Genomic DNA, 21,069 nt, shown 5'->3' on the forward strand with positions numbered 1-21,069 from the left:
TATAACGGAGCACATTTTATAATGGAGACACTCTGTGAGAGTATAACAACGAACTGTATAAAGCTCCCCTAAAATATCTAAAATGCAAGAAGTTCTTGGTTAGAGTACAACTTTGGGAGATTTTAATACATCTCTTCAAAAATTAGATTACAGTTTAAACATGAATTTGGAATAATGCATTTTCATGAAAAATGAACACATTTAATTTATTTTATAGGAATTTACATCTTTTGAGATCAGTTAGAGCAATGGAACGATTTATAAAATGAGTTTCAAAACCAACTTAAAAAAGAAAATAGCAGCACTCAGATCCTGGTTTCTAATACCACTCTAATAAAAGGAACATGGAGAAACGGCTGATTCTAGGGATGGGTTAGGGAAAACACAAAATGATCATAGAGTATCTTGTAGTATCAGAATCCAAACAGGTATTCAAAAAACCAAGGGGTACTTGCTTCAGCAGCACATATACTAAAATTGGAACAATACAGAGATTTTCATGGCCCTTGTATAAGGACGACATGCAGATTGGCAAAGCATTCCATATTTCTGTAAATTTTATGTATGTTTTATCAGAATTTTTTAAAAAAAGAATGAGTTCACATGAAAGGAACACAGGAACCAACTGAAAGAGCTCCCAAGGGCCAAAACTGAAACAATTGGATTATAACCTAATGTATAAAATAAATATCCATGAGTCATACTGGTATAAATGATTGAATAAGTGATTTATTTATTGAACTATCCTAGGGTTTTTATAAGCTGCATAAAATGAATTGGGGGAAATTGACAAGTGTTTATACAGAAGGATTCCAAATAATATGTGTAGGTAGTTCCCTCTTCAGGAAGTAGAGTTTAACTACCCCTGCCCCTCTTGTGGGCTGGGCTGATTGGACTTGCTTCCAAATAGAATGTCGAAAGGGAAAATAACTTTGGAGTGGAGAAACCTGGCAAACACTACTTTAGCCAGATGATCAGATGATCAAGGTAACCTCACTAGTGATGTAAATCATTGATACCATGTAACCCCTGATATGATGTGATGAGATGGGCACTGTCCACCAAACCTACAACCTCAGTCTAATCATGAGAAAAACATCAGACAAACCCACATTGTGGGGCATTCTACAAAATAACTAACCAGTCTCTTCCAAAGTGTCAAGATCGTGAAAAACAGTGGGAAACAAAACAGTCTGGGAAACAAAAAAGAGACTAAGGAGACATGACTAAATGCGGTGGATCCTAGATTGGATTCTGGAACAAACAAAGGATATTAGTGGAATAGCTGGTGAAGTTCAAATAAAGCCTGGCATGTAGTTAATAGCAGTGTACAAATGTTGATTTCTTTTTTTGACATATGTATGAGGGTAATGAAGGTGTTAACGTTAAGAAAAACTGGGTAAGAGATATAAGAGGATTCTGAATTGTCTTTTCAAGTCTTCAGCAAATCTAAAATTATTCTAAAATAAAATTTATTTAAAAAAAAAAAAAGACTTACAGGTCTGAAGCCTGTCTAACCTTTAATAAGGATTCTGATGTTATTTAAAGAGGTCTGCACAGAAGGAAAAAAAAGCTCTCCAGTTCATTTTATGCAGCTTGTAAAAACGTTGGGTCCATGAAGTGAGGTTTTCTCTAAAACTTCTATACAGAACACAAACCCTCAGAAGCAAAAAAAAATGCTCCCGCTTGGTAGAAGACAGAAGATAGGGACACTTCTCTGTTTCTGCTTGGTTTGAGGTAGGAAAGAAAATCCACCGGGAAATTAAATTCTAGCCTTAAGCATCATACTAGTTTGGAGTTTGAAATTTTAATGTCTGTAGAGTGATGGAACTCTCAAATTAAGAAATTAACATGAAATTTCATTTTTGATCACCTAACGAAGTTTCTTTTAAAAACTAAGTTTTAAAGAACACAAGATTATAGCTAGAAAGTTCTTTTAATTCTCTTATTAAACAAATACTACTTTTATTCTGAAATTCTTGTATTCTTGTATTAAACTTAAGGTATGCTTTTATTTCTGTAATTTACTCATTATAATACATTTTTTAAAACAATCTGCTCTGTCTGTATAGGGAAAGATGTAGTAAATACTGGGTACAGAATGGCCATAAGGTTTGGAAATGTTGGCAAATATACATAATTTTTAACATTACATTACAATACATGATAGGTCATGGATGTTACATGATATATTCAGTGCATTGTTTGTTCCTCATCAGCAGTGCATGGTTCAGTGCACTGTGTCAAACAGCGAAGAGCAGCGTGAATTACTGCAGCATTTTCAGAAATCCCTGCACATCTATGATATGTTGTCTCCAGTGATTTATGCCAGTTATTACTGAATAAACCTGTGTTTATAGCATACCCCAGAGTAAGTAATTAAGCAGACAAAAATCCAAAATATGTATTTCAGATTTTGTGGCCACTCTGTCAAATTGTTTTGCTTGTTGATAATCCTTAGTATTTAAGAATACCTACTGTTTCTGTTGTCCACTATTTTAAAAATATATAATGCATAGAGGTTTTGTAGTCTAATATAATTGCATCATCATATTTTGCTTCAGATTTATTGACTCGGTTGCATTTTATAGTTGGTATCTTTACTTTTCCAGTGTAGAGTTATAAAAATTAGAGATTAAAAAATTGTTTGTTTTAAAGATAAGACTGTGTTATATCATTTTTAGTGGGAGCATGTGTGGTATATAAAAACATGCATTTTATTTAAAGCTTAATGTAGTTAGGAGCTGAAAACCTACCTTATTTTTAATAACACTAGTACCACTATCTCTAAGGCAAATTCTCATCTTCACAACTCATATCCTCACGAATCTTAAAATTTTGACAGTATGGAAATTAGTTGTACCAAATGCTGCTCAGTAATAATAATTGAAATGGTGAAAACACCATTACTCATCAATATTGATGCAGGTTGCCAAGATTCAGATTCTGGTGTTGGTATTTAATAGTTGTGTGACCATGGGCAAGTTAATTAACCTCATTGTGCCTCAGTTTCCTCATCTGTAAAGTGCTAACAATAGTATATACTTTGTAAGGTTATTGTGACGATTAAAGTAATTAATAGATACAAAGCACTTAGAACAGTACCTGGCACATGATGCTCACTATTTGCTAACCGCTGTCACAGATACACTCCTGTCACTACTCTTATTAGTTTCTTCTTGTGTCATTTTCATGTTTTGTTTTCAATTTAGGTGCTCTGACTTTTACAGTGTAAGAATATGAAATCCTTACAGGAAAATTCCTTTAGGATTTTTGTTTAATTAATTAATTTAATTAATTATATTGCCCTGTGATAAGTATTGATCACTCGGGTGAATGCGTTTACATATAACAGAATAACCTCCTTTAATTCCCCTGTTAAATAAAATGGAAATATTTTTAGAAGCTTTTGTTTAGGATGGGAAGGTAGCTATTGTAGCTCCCTGGTTTATTGCGTTTTTTGCAAACCTCCTTCTTTAATGCTTTTATCCCACAATTAGCTATAGGTTTTTTGCTTTTCTCCCAAACTAGTGTATATTTGGACTTCTGTAGTGTTTTAGGATCCTTATTTACTAAGGATTCCTGTTCAGAATTCTGAAAATTGGTTAGGTGTGAAGTCTGACAATGTAATATATTTTTTGAAGTATAATTATACCCCCATAATGTAGTCATATTATAAGACTAAAATACTTATTTCATGATTTCTAGTTTTGTACATAACATTTTTTGTACTGCTTTTGGAATTATCCTCAAGGACAAGATCTTATTCACTCTTTATTCATTGATCTTTAAACAACTAGAAACATTTACAGCAAAATTGGGCAAGTTGAGTATTTATTATAAGCTGATTAACTTTTTTTATTCCAAAAATGCATGTGACAATGAAATATTAGGAGTTTTTTAAAAGTTTTTTTTAACAGATTATGAAGGCAGTTCCAAAAGAAAAATTCTCAAGTTTTGTGTATTGGGGGAATAAATATATAACTTTCCAAAGTGACTACTTTGAAAGGACAAATACTTGTATTTATTTATTAAATATTTGTTTGAAAGACTGCCTGCTGTCAGCTTTCATAGATTGACAGTTTAAATAAAATATAGTCACTGCCCTTAGGGATCTTATAGTGCATTAAGGTTTACTATATTTGGGTAATATAGTGTTACTATTTTATAGTACCACTTTTTATATGACAAACAAGCTATGATTTGCTTTTTGATAAACATATTTTAAGTATTCCCTCTACTTTTTCATTTTAAAAATATTTTTTTCTTTTAGACTGAAACTATATAAATTTCCTTTTCTAGGAAAGAATACCCACCTCATGTCCAAAAATTTGAAAGTAATCCTGTAAGGTTAAGTCGGCCCCAAGGTGGTGGTAAGTGTGCAGTTTTTTTGTTACACCCGTGAAGGGTTTTGAGTAGTTGTAAGAAAGGTCGAATAGGAGTATGGTACCAGTTTTAGAATAGTCCCAGGTATAATAGAAATATATAGACCCATTTTTTTATAACTGATTTGAGAATTTGTTATAATTGTGACCTGAAATCATTGGGGAATGATTCAAGGAGTGCACATTCAGGTGATTATAGTTGAAAATCTTTTTGATTATATTAGCATTGTTGTTAAACTCAGGATCCAAATATTAACTCTAGATGGGTTATAGCTTCAAAATTGTGTTTTGTTGCACTTTGTTATAATCTTCCATTATGTGATTTTCTTGATTAAAATGGTTTTGATCCTAAAATTTAGAATACATTAGGCACTGAATTAAAAAGAGTCCATACCTGGTAAAACTGTGCTAATAGTAGATGTTGGAAAATTATTGTAAGTAGAAGTTTATATTTGCATTGAAATACTTTTTAATACAGTGATATATTAAGCAAAAATAAAATAAGAGCAGATAGCATTTATGAAAAATGTTTCACCATCAAATTGATGTTCATTATCTAGAATACAGATTCTTAATCTGTGTGTCCATCTTGTTTGTCCCAGGCCTTTGCTTGTTTATTTATTCATTTTTTGACTTTTAAAAAAAATTATAGTTGATTTACAATATTATATTAGTTTCAGATGTACAGCATTGTGATTCAGTATTTGTACAGGTTATTCTTTATTAAGTTATTACAAGATAATGGCTGTAATTCCCTGTGCTATGGAATATAGCCTTGTTGCTTGTATATTTTATGAATAGTAGTTTGTATCTCTTAATCCCATAGGCCTTTGCTTATTTAAATAGCACTAGGGACTCTTATTATCCAAAATCTAATGATTTTAAGCAGCTCCAGTGGGTAAGACTCCGCGCTCCCAGTGCAGGGGCCCGGTTTCGATCCCTGGTCACAGAACTAGATCCCACATGCATGCCACAACTAAAGAGTTTACATGCCACAACTAAGAGTCCACGTGCCGCAACTAAGAAGTCCGCATGCCACAACTAAAGATCCTGCATGCTGCAACTAAGACCCGGCGCTGCATAAATAGATAGATAGATAGATAGATAGATAGATAGATAGATAGATAGATAGATAGATAGCAGCTAGGTTTTCCTGACTGCCAACAGTTTTTTTTTTCTTCTTTTTTTGAAGCACCTATATTCTTCTTCTAGTTTGGGTGAAAATCTTTTATGCATATATTGAACATATCCTATTTTATAAAGAGAATATTCCAAACTTAGCTTCATCCTTTCTTAACAACTTTGCAGTTATGAATGTGAATTATTATACTTCGCAATGCATAGTTCTGTTCACTGAGTTTATTAGGTGTAGTAATAATGACTAGCCTCTTTAACATTCGTACCTTAAACTTTTATTGAATTCTTAATCTGCCCTAGATGCTGAGTCAGATGCTTTACATTCATTATTTGTTTTTATCGTGGCTCCCTACCCAAGATCTCAATAAGCTAAATTCAACTTTACCTACATTTTGTACAGAGGAGGAAATTGAGGCTCGGAGGGATTACACAACTTGCTCAAGGACACAGACTAGTATTGGAATCCGGGTCTATTTAATGCTAAAGGCCATGCATTCTCTTAACCACTGTGCTATACTGTTTTCTCCTTAGATCAGAAAGAAACTTACTCCTAATCCTCAGGGAAGAACTGCACAATAGGTACTATTATCATTCCCCTTACACAGATGCATTTCAGTAAGTTAAGTGATTTGGCCCATTTATATGGTTTTAGATACCAATCAGCCCCAGACTTTTTTGAAAAATTTTTTGTTTATTCAATAACATTCATTAAGTAGATAAGAATAACCTTTTTTTAAGAAAAACTTTTTATTTTGAAATCATTTTAGACTACTGAAAAGTTACTAAAATAGGACTCATTTACCCTTTACCCAGCTGCTCCTAATGTTAACATGTTACAATCACGGTACATTTACAAAACTAAGAAATTGGCATGGGTATAACATTCTTAACTAAGCAACAGACCTTGCTCTCATTTCACCAGTTTTTCACTGGTAACTTTTTTCTGTTCTAAGATCTAGTTTGGGATCTTACATTGCATTTGTTTGTCACATCTCCTAAGTTTCCTTGACAATTTTGAAGAGTAATGGACAGTTACTTCATAGAATACCTTTCTGTTTGGAAGTTTGTATGATGTTATCTTATGATTAGATTGAGGCTATGCATTTTTGGCTAGACTTTCATGAAACTGATGTTGTGTCTTTTTCTACACATTATATCAGGGGTTGTATGATGTTGATTTGTCTTACTGCTGGTGATGTTAAACGTGATATCTTGGTTAGGTGGTTTCTGCTGGGTTTCTCCACTGTAAAATTATTTTTTTTCCCTTTGTACTTAATAAAGATCTTGGGAGAGATACTCTAACACTATGCAGATACCTTCTTTTTCCTCAAAATTGCACCCACTGATGTTGCATCTCTTGGTGGATCTTGCTGGCAACAGTTATTACTTGGTGTTTATCTAATGGTAATTTTCTGTTTTCTTCATTTCTTTTACATTTATTAATTGAAATTCTTTTGTAGGAAAGAGCTGTACCATCTCCTTTATTTACTTATTCAGTTTATGCCTGTGGACTCATAATAAAGTGTGTGTGTAAATACATACTTACATATGTGTATATATATATATATACACACACACATATATATACACACATATACATATATATAACGTTATATATATATGTGTGTATATATATGTGTATATATCATGTGTGTGTGTGTGTGTGTGTATATATATATATATATATATATAGGGTTGGCCAAAAAGTTTCTTTGGTTTTTAAGCAAAAATAAAAGACTCATTTTCACCAAGAACTTTATTGAACAATTTATTCACCCTTTTGTTCCACTACCTTCTGCCATTTTTCAGGCAACTTCATAATTCCACGTTCCCAAAACTTTTTATCTTTTCGAACAAAGAACTGTACCAGTTGCCTTTTACATTCTTCCAGAGATTGGAAATTTTTTCCATTAAGAGAATCTTGTGGGGCTTCCCTGGTAGTGCAGTGGTTGAGAGTCTGCCTGCCAATGCAGGGGACACGGGTTTGGGCCCTGGTCTGGGAGGATCCCACATGCCGCGGAGCAACTGGGCCTGTGAGCCACAATTACTGAGCCTGCGCGTCTGGAGCCTGTGCTCCGCAACAAGAGAGGCCGCGATAATGAGAGGCCCACGCACCGCGATGAAGAGTGGCCCCCGCTTGCCGCAACTAGAGAAGGCCCTCGCGCAGAAACGAAGACCCAACACAGCCATAAATAAATAAATAAATTTTTTAAAAAAAAGAGAATTTTGTAAAGGCCGAAATAAATGTAAATACAAAGGTGCAATGTCTGGTGAATACGGCGGATGAATCAGAACTTCCCAGCCAAACTGTAACAGCTTTTGCCTGGTCATCAGAGGAACATGCGATCTTGCGTTATCCTGATGGAAGATCATGCGTTTTCTGTTGAGTAATTCCGGATGCTTGTCGTCGAGTGCTGCTTTCAGTTGGTCTAACTGGGAGCAGTACTTGTTAGAATTAATCGTTTGGTTTTCCGGAAGGAGCCCATAATAGAGGACTCCCTTCCAATCCCGCCATATACACAACATTACCTTCTTTGGATGAAGACCTGCCTTTGGTGTGGTTGGTGGTGGTTCATTTTGCTTGCCCCACGATCTCTTCCGTTCCACATTAGTGTACAGTATCCACTTTTCATAGCCCGTCACAATTTGTTTTAAAAATGGAACGTTTTCGTTACATTTCAGAAGAGAGTCATATGCAGAAATATGCTCAAGGTTTCTTCCGTTTAACTTCTGTGGATCCCAAACATCAAAGCAATTAACATAACCAAGCTGGTGCCAGTGATTTTCCACTCTTGATTTGGATATTTTGAGTACGTAGGCTATCTCCCGCTTGGTATAATGTTGATTGTTCTCAATTAATGTCTCGATTTGATTGCTATCAACTTCAACTGGTCTACCCGACCATGGAGCATCGTCCAGCAAGAAATCTCCAGCACAAAACTTCACAAACCACTTTTGACACATTCAGTCAATCGCAGCACCTTCTCCATACATTGCACAAATCTTTTTTTTTGTGTTTCATTTGCGTTTTTAAACTTTCTTGAAATAATAAAGCATAATGTGCCAAAAATGTTGCTTTTTTCTTCCATCTTCAATATTAAAATGGCTACACAAAAATTCACCAATTTTGATAAGTTTTTTTTTAAATGCACACTGATATAACAACTGTCACAACAGAATCTAACGAAATTGTTTCAAATGAATTTAAAGACAACTAAGCGCTACTAGAGGAATCGTATGGAAAAAACGAACGAACTTTTTGGCCAACCCAAAATATATATACACACACATATCATGTGGACAGGTAATATTTGTAAACTTTGGGAAAGGGATATTGGTATACTTAACTTGTAAACTATAGCTGCTTTTGTGTTAGGTAGGTACACGTATACTTGGGTATAGTATGAATGACAGTGCTGTAACAGTATTACATATATTGTTGCACAAAGATTGCATTTTATTTTAGGATTTCCTTTGGAGATAGTTTTTAAAATGGTGAGATTTCAAACCCCAGGATCAGTAGTTACTGGCGTATCACCTGGAATAATTTTCTCCTAAAAAGAAATCACTGTCTTTTTATAGTTCTTAACACTTAAATTAACTTCCTTTATTATTGTTTTTCTCCTTTATTTTGCATTTAAGAGGCATTTAATATGAATTATAGCCATTTATTAGCACTAAGCTAACAAGCATTGATAAGCAGTTCTCTAGGATTAAATTAAAGCTTGTAAACTATTAAGTATAATTTTTGGACAGATCAGATATCCTATTGCTTTTTTGTTTGGTGTTCTTTTTATATTTTTTCTAAGCATGTAAAATAACAACATATAACTATAAATTAAGATCTCTTATTTTTTTCTCTATTCTTTCTTTTGTTTCTTAAACTTCCTTTTTGTTTTCCAGTCTGTTCTTTGTATTCTTTTTTTTTTTTTTTTTTTTTTTTGTTCTTTGTATTCTTGTCAGAGGATTAATAGACGTTATATACTGTCTCTGAGTGAACATTTAATTGTATTCTTAATGTAATTACATTATGATTTCAACCTAAATCACCTGACTTAGCACTATTTAACTCATGTGCAGAAGAAAAATATCCCCTCACTCTTAACCAGTCAGGGTATCTTCTTCTGGTACCTTAACATATAACTTGCTAGACTTCTATGCATATATACCCTTTTTTTTTTTTTTATGCATTTATACTATGTTTACTGTTCTGTAACTTGCTTCTTGACTTTGTTATGTTATTATCCGGTTTCTATACTGTCATTAAAAGACATTGGAATGTCAGAGGAAAACCAGAATGAAAAACACAATTAAAGGAAGTTTAGGAATCAAATAGATGAATTTATATATAGTGGACTTTACAAGTTAATATAGCCAAGTCTCTGTGGTCATTTTTTTCGTGAATGCATAGTGACCCACTATATTTCTGTACCATAATTTAGGTTCTTAATGTTTTGATATTATATATATTATTAATAATTTAGCTCATATTATGTGTTTTATCTATTATTTCCTTAGATCAAATCCCTAGAAATAAAATTATAAGGACGAAGTTTATGCACATTTTAAAGACTTTTGCTATATTACTGCCAAAATGCTTTCTGTAAAGGGTGTCAGCTCCCAGCAAGCAGGATCTGAGTGTGCCTGTTTTCTCGTATGCTCCTCAGCAACATTAGATATAACCATCCTTCAGGCTTTGCCAGGCTGATAGGGAAGTAGTATTTGGTTTTTTTTTTTTAATTTCCTCATTACTGACTGATGAAGCATTTTATGTGTTCAGTGGCCATTTGGATTTCTTCTTTTATTCATGTCTGCCTGTTGTCTCCTTTGCCTGTTTATCACATTTAGCATAGACAAAAGTGATTTTTAAGGAGGTTGTAATGAGAATGTGATATATGACTGCCATTTTATTGTATACTGAAAACCAGTCATAGTAACAGCTACATGATGGAGAAAACCAGCTGTTTTTCTAATTAGTCTTTCTCTTTTGACAGACGATAAAAATAACTTAAAAGCAAATAAATAACCATAATAAAGATAGTTGTTTGTGTTCTAACTATCCTTGAGGTATATAGTTTCCAGCAGATTAGTAATATCACAACTAAATTTTCAAACAAAAAAGTTAAGGGCTGTCCTTGCCCCACCCCACCTCCGACTTCTATTATGAAAATTTTCAAAGATACCAAAAAGTTGAAAGACTTTCACAGTGAATACACATATATCTACTACATAGATTCTACAGTTAACACTTTTCTATACTTAACTTTATCACATATCCGTGTATCTAATCATCCATTTATGTATAAACTCATCTTACTTTTTTTCCAATGCATTTTCGAGTAAGTTACAGACACCAGTACAGTTTACTCCTAAACACTTCAGCAGGCATATCATTATCTAGAGTTCAATATTTGTTTTAGTTTTCTTTTTCTCTTTTGAAATAAAATTTACATACAATGAAATGCACAAGTCATAAGTGTACAGTAAAATACATTTTGACAAGTACACATACCTTACTAACCCAAAGCCCTGGGAAGACATAGTACAAATGATATCATCACCGCAGAAAGTTCCCTCATGTTCCTTTCAGGGTACTCCTCATCCCTGCCCCCTCAAAGGTAACTATTTTCATATAAGTGGAATAATACAATGTGTACTCTTTGTTGTAAGTCTTCTTTTCACTCTGGACAGTTTTTTTGAGATTCACCCATGTTGTTGCATGCATTAGTAATTTGTTACTTTAGTGTTCCATTGTATGGCCGTACCAGTTTGTTTATCATTCTCCTGATGATGGACACCTGAGTTGTTTCCAGGGGTTTTTGTTTGTTTGTTTGTTTGTTTTAAGATTATAAGTAAAGCTACTATAAATGTTCTTTTTATGGAGGACATTTTTTTTAAAGTTTAGGTTTTAAAATTTATTCTAAAGATCCAACCTATTAATCATTTTTACTTGTCTCATAGTATCTTCCATATTCTTACCTGTTATGCGTATCTGGAAATAGTGTGATATATTAAAAAGACATTGAGCTAGAAAATCTAGCAGGAAATATCCCAACCTCTTTTTTTTTTCACTGAAGTATATAGTTGATTTACAACTGTTGTGTTAGTGTCTGGTGTACAGCAAAGTGATTCAGTTATAAATATATATTCTTTTTCATATTTTTTTCCATTATAGGTTATTATAAGATACTGAATATAGTTCTCTGTGCCCTGCAGTAGGGCCTTGTCTTGTTGTTTATCTATTTTATATATAGTAGTTTGTATCTGCTAATCCCAAACTCCTAATTTATCCCTTCCCCACTTTCCTCTTTGGTAACCATAAGTTTATTTTCTATGTCTGTGAGTCTGTTTCTGTTTTTTGTTTTTTTTTTTAATAAGTGCATTTGTATCATATTTTAGATTCCACATATATAAGTGATATCATATGATATTTGTCTTTTCTTTGTCTTACTTAGTATGATAATCTCTAGGTCCATCCATGTTACTGCAAATGGGGTTATTTCATTCTTTTTTTATGGGGAAGTAGTATTCCATTTTGTGTGTGTGTGTGTGTGTGTGTGTGTGTGTGTGTATACACACATATCAATCTTCTTTATACATTCATCTGTTGATGGACATTTAGGTTGCTTCCATGTCTTGGCTATTGTAAATAGTGGTGCTGTGAACATTGGGGTGCATGTATCTTTTTGAATGAGAGTTTCCTCTGGATATATGCCCAGGAATGGGATTGCTGGGTCATATGGTAATTCTATTTTTACTTTTTTAAGGAACCTCCATACTGTTCTCCATAGTGGCTGCACCAATTTATATTCCCACCAACAGTGAAGGAGGGTTCCCTTTTCTCCACACCCTCTCCAGCATTTATTGTTTGTGGACTTTTTAATGATGGCCATTCTGACTGGTGCACAGTGATTCCTCATTGTAATTTTGATTTGCATTTCTCTGATAATTCATGATGTTGAGCATCTTTTCATGTGCCTATTGGCCATCTGTATATCTTCTTTGGAGAAATGTCTATGTCTTCTGCCTGTTTTTTGATTGGATTGTTTGGTTTTTTTCGTTATTGAGTCATATGCGCTGTTTGTATATTTTGGAAATTAAGCCCTTGTCGGTCGCATCATTTGAAAATATTTTCTCCCAGTCCATAGGTTGTCTTTTTGTTTTGTTGATGGTTTCCTTTGCTGTGCAAAAGCTTATAAGTTTGATTAGGTCCCATTTGTTTCTTTTTACTTTTACTTCTATTGCCTTGGGAGACTGACCTAAGAAAACATTGGTACTATTTATGTCAGAGAATGCTTTGCCTGTGTTCTCTGCCAGGAGCTTCATAGTGTCTCGTGTTAATCTTGGTGTTTGTTTTGTGTGGTCTTGGGTAAACACTCAGTATTCACCTTCTCATCCCCAGAAGGGGGCATTCAGTGAAAGCAAGAGTGTCACATAGGTTTCATCTCAAGTACCTCCCTGGAGTACTTTGCTGAGGGTTTGGCACAGTTTAGCAAAAATGACTTCCATGATCAGTTAGCTGCTAAAACTTCCATGAGCCTCTTGTTAGGCATTTGCCATTCCTGGACCAGTCAAGTTTTAAATCTTTTGCCATATTATGTTTCTGGCTATAATTTGAAGCTAGTTAATTTTCACATGAATTGTCATAATCTTCTCAAATGTTTTTCTCTTTCCATGGAAGATAGAATCCCAAAGGAATTTCTTAATCCTGACATTGGCATTAACTTATTTATGCTTATTGTCTCTTTGTAGATCTACTCTAGTTTCCCATACACTGTCAGTCATTTGCCATACTTCCACATCATGTTGGTTTCAGAAGTTTCATCTTAAAACGTCTAATTAGTGTCATTCTTTGCATTTTCTTTTTTTTTTTTTGGTAAGGACCTCAGTAGAAATTCATTACTTCACATTCACCAGCGACTTCACATAGGAGAGAAGCCTTTAAAGTGTGATCAGTGTGGTAAGAGTTTTAGTCGGAGTTCAGTACTTACGTTCATCAGAGAGTCCACACAGGAGAAAAACCATATAAGTGTGATGAGTGTGGTAAGGGCTTCAGTCAGAGTTCAAATCTTCAAATTCATCAGTTAGTCCACGTGGGAGAAAAGTCCTATAAATGTGATGACTGTGGTAAGGGCTTTACCCAGCACTCAAATCTTCAAATCCATTAGAGGGTGCATACAGGAGAGAAGCCTTAACAAATGTTACGACTGTGGGAAGGACTTTAGTCACAGCTCAGATCTTCACATTCGTCAGAGGGTCCATACGGGGGAGAAGCCCTATACTTGTCATGAATGTGGGAAGGGCTTCAGCAAGAGTTCCAAACTTCACACTCACCAAAGAGTACATACTACAGAGAAACCCTATAAATGTGAACAGTGTGGGAAGGGCTTCAGTCAGCGTTCCCATCTTCTCATTCATCAGAGAGTCCATACAGGAGAAAAATCTTTTGTTTCTCTTTGGTTATCCTCTCCTCTCTACAGATTGACCTCCTGTTTACTCACTCTGTGCATGCTTATAATATTCTTTGCATTTTCTGTCTCTTTCCTTTAGTTCCTTATAGATAATCTTGATTTAGGGGGTCAAGATTTTAAAATCGTTTTTCTCTATTATCTTTTTTTTTTTTTCCTTTTTTGGTGCCAAAATTTATTTTCTTAAAAATCTAAAAACCTCTTAAAATCATTTTGTAATAACACAGTGATACAGAAGAGTTTCCATATTACAGATGTAAATTCAATGAAGAAGGGTATACTAGTATATATAAACTGTTATAAAATAAGCTTTGGGGGAACATATGAACATTAGGTGTTCAGTGTGAACATTTTATATTTTCAGGTGAGGTGCAGGTGCAGAAATCTGAGATTACTGATTGCTAGAACGTTATTTAATTGAGCCCACGAAATGATTACAGGGTTGGGATTTTTAGGCCATAAATGAGGATTAAGTACAACGTTGAAGGCAGTATTTAAAATGCCATCTTAGGGGGTATAAACCTTTAAGTTGGGAAAGCAATTTCCTTTTTACCTGATTTCTCAAAATTAATTTCTCCAAAATTAATTTTCTCAAAGTAATTAGTGAGCCAATTCATAGTATTAGCTTATTTAACATTAGCTCTTTGGGTGCTTTGTATATTGGTTCTGTGGTTTTTTTGGTCTTTTGTTTGTTTGTTTTTTGTTATCTATTTTGTGTATAGTAGGGTATACTTATCAGTCTCAGTCTCCCAATTTAACCCTCCCCCTGCCCCCCTAGTAACCATAAGATTGTTTTCTATATCTGTGACTCTATTTCTGTTTTGTAAATAAGTTCATCTGTACCATCTTTTTAGATTCCACATATAAGCATTATCATATGATATTTGTCTTTCTATGTCTGACTTACTTCACTCAATATGACAATCTCTAGGTCTATCCATGTTGCTGCAAATAACATTATTTCATTCTTTTTTATGGCTGAGTAATATTCCATTGTATATATGTACCACATCTCCTTTATCCGTTCATCTGTTGATAGACACTTAGGTTGCTTCCATGTCTTGGCTGTTGTAAAGAGTGCTGCTGTCAACATTGGAGTGCCTGTCTCTATACATAGAAAATCCTAAAGATGCTACAAAAAACTACTAGAGCTCATTAATGAATTTGGTTAAGTTGCAGGATACAAAATTAATACACAGAAGTCTGTTGCATTTCTATACACTAACAATGAAAGGACAGAAAGAGAAAGTGAAGAAACAATCTCATTTACCATTGCATCAAAAAGAATAAAATACCTAGGAATAAACCTACCTAAGGAGACAAAAGGCCTGTACTCCAAAAACTAACTATAAGACGCTGATGAAAGAAATCGAAGATGACACAAACAGATGGAAAGATATACCATGTTCTTGGAACATGGTATTTACAATAGCCAGGACATGGAAGCAACCTAAATGTCCATTGAGAGAGGACTAGATAAAGAAGATGTGGTACATATAAACAATGATATGTCTCTATATCGCTTTCCTGCCAGACCCTACTCAGAGACTGACACTTTAAAAACTCTTATCATTTCAGTCCTGATCATACACTCACACTCTTCTCTCCACTGCAGCTATCTCATCATGTCTATGTCACATTTTCTCTACCTCTGAACACAATTAACAAGGGGAGAAACAAGGGGTCCAAGCCTTGAGAGAAACTGAAAATTTTTATTGATAATAGAGGAAAACGTTGTTTATATTCATTAATCCAGTAAACATTTTTTGAGCCCCTGCCTTGTGCAGTTTCTAAACTCTGAGAAAACAGGTGACTAAAACATGATTTCTGCTTTTCCAGAGCTGACAGTATAATGGGAGGAAACAGATCAGTGCAAATAAGTAGCTTAAAATAAAATGAGTACTAATAGAAGTATGGATAAAATGCTGTGGAAGCTCTGAGTATTTGCTTCATCATGCTTAGTGTGGGATAGAGGTAGCTTCTTAACAAAGAATAGTTTGAATTTACTAGATAAATAGGGAGGGCTTTGCTTGTGAAGAGAACAGCATATATATAAGAGGGTGAAAGAGAAAACATCCTGGAGAAATGCACTTATTTGAGGTATAGTTTTTTTGGAATTAAGACTGGAACATCAGTACAACCTTCTGCTTGGCAAGATACGGGGTTTAGACTTTTTTCCTTAGCCAATGGAATCATTGAAAGATTTTAAGCATTAGAATGGTAGAATCATATTTGAAAGATGACCTTGGCAGTAGGGGAGAAGGATTTGAAGCAAACAAAATTGGAGTGAGGGAGATCAATTTAGGTGGGAGTTAAGCATCTGAAATACAGTGGCAGTGGAGTTGGAGAGGAAGGAATGAGTTCAAGAGCTATTAGTAGAATTCACTTGACTGTGAGAAAGGAGACACAAGGACAAGTCAACGCTTACTCAGATTTCTAGCTTTGGTGTCCAGGAAAATAAAGGTGTTCAGACTGGACAATGGATGAGAAGGTGGAGTCACTTAGTGGGACTCTGTCACTGCACTAAACCAGAATAATTGCATGGGTTTCTTAAGACAGTATTGTATACCAAGCTCAGAGAGACAATGCTAATTTTTATGTGTAGATAATCTCCTTATTTTAAAAAAATCAAAAGATAAGAGGATGTAAAAGATAGGAAAACGGAAGTATTTAACAAACTTGGAATTATGTAGGTACAGCATTTTAGTTTGTAGATTCATTAACTTTTGTTTTAGAAACGTGTTCAGTTTTCTTTGCTGATGAAGTCAGATTGTAATAAATTTTAAATTGTTCTGTTTGGAGTTCGTTAAATCATTTAAAAATTCGAATTATGAATTAATTAGAAATGAAAATGATTGAATTTACATTGAAAAATAATGAAGAAAATTCTCTTCTGTGTGTCTTGAATTTAAAAAACCATTAAATTGAGAATTAGTTTAGTTTCCTTTATCTAAGCAGTTGTACCCAATGTTTGAATTCACATTTTTCTCATTACCAATCTAAGAAGAGTAACCAACTTAGGGGGAAAAAAAAAATGTGTGTGTGTGTGTGTGTGTGTGTGTGTGTGTGTGTGTGTGTGAGAGAGAGAGAGAGAGAGAGAGAGAGAGATTCAGTGTAGGAAGTGCTCTTCTGCCTTAGTTGCACAGAATAAGCTGAAGAGAATATTGGTACACTTGATGAAAATGGTCCACAGTTTGGGAGGTGGGAGAGAGATCCTGGTAAAGAATAGACAAGAGCAACCAGGAGATGGCCACTGGCTCTGACCTAAAGTTCTGTTTTTCTTTGTTGTACATATTGAAACATTAGTTTATTTTAACTAAAACATAATTTGATAAGTTAGTATTTTTTCATGGCAAAAGATCATGAGGAATTTATAAAGTTTAATTTCAGTACTTTTTTTTCCCCTTCCTTTAGATCGTATAATGAAAAAAACAGAAGAGTCTGAATCACACCCGGAATCTGAAATTAAAAGGAAAGTTGCACAGAAACGTCACAGTAGTACAGATCAGTCTACCCCATATTCTCTGTCTTCTGCTTCCAAAAAATGTTTAACTGATTTAGAGGTGGGTAGAGAAATTATTCTTTGTTGCTAATCAATTGGTATTTTTATTAATATTATTTTTAGTATTTATTAAATTCTAGGTGAACTTTCGAATAGGACTGGAAGAGAACTAGAAAAGTTATTTAGGCAAACTTTTCTGCCTTCATTAGATCATTTTTCAATTATCAAAAATCCAGAATATATATCTTTCTGAAAAGAATTTGTGAGTACCTCCCTGCAGCATACTTCAAATGATTGCTCTCAATCAGAAGTTTTTAGAAATAAGTTTAAATTTATAGAAAAAATGATAAGTATCCACATATTCTTCCATTTAATTCCCCAGTTTTCCACATTTGCTTTATTGTTCTCCCTCACTCTGCCTTTCCTTTGTGTGTGTGTGTGTGTGTGTGTGTGTGTGTGTGTGTGTGTGTGTGTGTGTGTATTTTTCTGTACCATTTGGGTATAAGTAAGGCAGAATGCCCATTTACTACACAATACTTTAGTGTGTGTTTCCTTAAAAAAAAAAAAATTCTCCTATATAACCAGAGTACAACTGTCAAAGATTTTTAATTAACATGGATCCAAAATTATCATCTAATCCACAAACTTCATTCAGATTTTCCCTAACCAGTGTCCTTTATGGGAACAGGATCCAGTTCAGGATCATGTACATTTAGTTGTCATGATCTTCAGTCTTCTTTAATCTGGAATCATTCCTTGATATTCCCTTCTCATTAATAACCTTGATATTTGTAAGGAATATAGGCCTCTTACTTTGTACCTCAAGTTGGGTTTGTCTAATGGTTCATCATAATTTATACATTTTTCAAGAATCCTCAGAAGTGATGCTATGAATCTTATTGCATCATATCAGGAAGTAAAGAATGTTGATTTTCACATTACTCACTTTTATCTTAAGATGTACTCTTCTAGATTTTTCCAGGTATTTTAGTAGGTATTTTTAATAGATATTTCTATACTCATTTATTTATTTTACTTATTTATTTTTGGCTGCATTGGGACTTTGTTGCCGTGTGTGGGCTTTCTCTAGTTGTGGCGAGTGGGCTTCTCATTGCCGTGGCTTCTCCTGTTGCGGAGCACGGGCTCTAGGCACGCAAGCTTCAGTAGTTGCAGCACGTGGGCTTCAGTAGTTGCAGCACGTGGGCTTCAGTAGTTGTGGCTCGCCAGCTCTAGATCATGGGCTCAGTAGTTGTGGCGCACGGGCTTAGTTGCTCCGCGGCATGTGGGATCTTCCCGGACCAGAGCTTGAACCTGGGTCCCCTGCACTGCAGGCGGATTCTTAACCACTGCGCCACCAGGGAAGTCCCTATACTCATTTATTAATAAGAGTTTTTTCTTATCCCACGTTTACTTATATATTTTTCTATTTTTATCAGCATAGACACATAGATTCTTATTTTACTCAAAACGGTTATACTCTATAACTATCATTTTTCATTTTGATGCTCAAATTGTCCCAGACTTGGCCATGGAAACTTCTTCAAGCTGGCTACTGTTTCTTTTTGACATATTCCCATCATTATTTGAGTACTTACTTTATGGTATAACCAGATGGTCTAGACTTCTTTGTATTTTCTCTGCATCAGCTCTAGAGTCATGCATTTCTCCCAAGGAGCCATTGTTTCTATAAGTGGAGGGAAGGTATTTGGGCAGTAGTTGTGCTCGTTGCTACTAGGTGTCACATTTATAGGCCCTCTCAGTGACTGAACTAGGAAATATTTTGTGTGCGTTTGTGTTAATATTCAGTACTTATTAAAATCTGTGAGTTTACATTGACAATTCCATTTCTAGTCCAACACCACAGTGTTTACTTTAGCCTTCTTGTATGTTGCATGTTTGTAACTCCCTTCTCTGACAGTGAGAAACCTGTCTCCCATCATCTCCAGTGTATTTACTTATTTGCTCCATTGCCTTTTACGTGCCCAGTCCTCTGGCATGCCAGCCTAAGGTCGGCTTGGGACATACTGGCCTCCCCCACAGTGCTTGGCCCACTGCTTGACCCAGGGAAAGGAGGAAAGAGGAAGAAAGCCCCTTCCCAGGCACATCATCCTTCCTCCATTAGGCATGCAAGCTAAAAACCTCAGAATTTTTTTTTTAACATCTAATATATATTTTCTTTCTTTTTATCTTTACTCCCATGCCACTTATTCTTTTCTTAGTGGAGATAAAGAATAGATTGTAGCCATCCTCTATGTAACTTTAAATTCTTGAATAAGATTAGTGGTTTTTCTTTCCATGTGTAGTCTGTGAAATTTCACACTATGTACTGCTTGTAAGAAAACAAGGTCTTTGGTATTTAATGAGATTATAAAAAGTTCAGACTATTTACACAGTGTGACATTACCTCAGTGGTGTCTCATCAAAGGCAGGCTCTTTCTTATTAAGTATAGTTGGTTATTATTAATGTGTAGAGACTGGCAGATACTATGTGATATGTAATTTGGATTTATTTTATTTTGTAAGTCTTCCACTGACCAAAAGGGGGGAAATGACACTTTAATTAATCTTTGTTTCCCAAAAGAAATTATACTTAACATACAATTGTTAGGAAAATTTACTACTTTACTAAAAGTAATTGAGCATTGTTGAGATTCTAGTTTTTAGGTCACTAGGTTGATAAAATTCTTAATCTCTAGTTTTTATCATGAAAAATTTAATATCATGTTTGGTTCAGCTGATCTGCATTTTATTCCTAATTGTTGCAAACGGTTCTAAGATATGTGTTTCTTAGCTGATGGAAGGCATATGATAATAGCTCATGATATATTTCCTTCTATATTTTAATATTAAAAATTTTAATAGCAGAGAAGTGCTTTTTCTGTTTCTGTATCAATTTTATAATTGATATAAAATTTATCAATTTTATAAAAGAAAATATGTGAAAGTATTGCTTTTCCATGGGGTTCTTTTTACTGAAAAATGTCCTTTATTATAGACAGTAAAGTATTGGAGACAGTCTGAACCCAGCTTGATCATATCCTCGATTCTTAAAAGGCAGAGTTAGCTCATATATAGCTGATTCCCACTGTGGCAAATGGGGGTCTAGCTCCCACATAAATGAACATATTTAAACTTTTAAACTGTACCACGATGTTTTTTAAACCTAGCTAGAGGTGGAAATATGTCTATGCTCATCATGAAAATAATGGGGTTTAGATATTTTTTTAGAGGATTAGAGGGTAGTATTTAGATAGGGACTGCTCTGTTGTTTATGGGTTTCCCTTTCTGGTACAGTAGGACGTGGTCAGCCATTTGCATTATTTGTATATTTGTTTTCCTTCTTATAGACATAAGTGCTACAGAACCTTGTTCACATAAATAGGTACATGAGTATGGAAAGAGTTTTTTACAGTAATATCACCAAATACCTTGAACTCCTTCTACGTTATATGCTTCAAAATTACATGACACTCTACTGTCAAAAAACATTTTTTAATGATATCACAATTGTAAGAGGCCTAGATTAGGCCTTCCTTAAAATATTTTTGAAGTACTATCTTAGAAGTAAATTATCTTG

The 21,069-nt window shown here is 34.3% G+C and overlaps 1 protein-coding gene across 8 annotated transcripts in view; it reads left to right on the forward strand.

Moving 5' to 3' along the window:
* The window catches only part of SENP6 (SUMO specific peptidase 6), a 105,459-nt gene that overhangs the window by 46,882 nt on the left and 37,508 nt on the right, over nucleotides 1–21,069 (forward strand). For 5 of the 8 annotated variants that reach the window (XM_082405053.1, XM_082405050.1, XM_082405051.1 and 2 more), the window contains 2 exons: nucleotides 4,303–4,373; nucleotides 17,405–17,553. In XM_082405053.1, the coding sequence (XP_082261179.1) occupies nucleotides 4,303–4,373; nucleotides 17,405–17,553 (220 nt within the window). The remainder of the gene's footprint in view (nucleotides 1–4,302; nucleotides 4,374–17,404; nucleotides 17,554–21,069) is intronic. The other 3 variants (XM_082405056.1, XM_082405055.1, XM_082405057.1) reach the window with 1 other exon arrangement.

Source organism: Balaenoptera borealis, assembly GCF_965194805.1.
Source record: "Balaenoptera borealis genome assembly, chromosome: 9".
Lineage (NCBI taxonomy): Eukaryota > Metazoa > Chordata > Mammalia > Artiodactyla > Balaenopteridae > Balaenoptera > Balaenoptera borealis.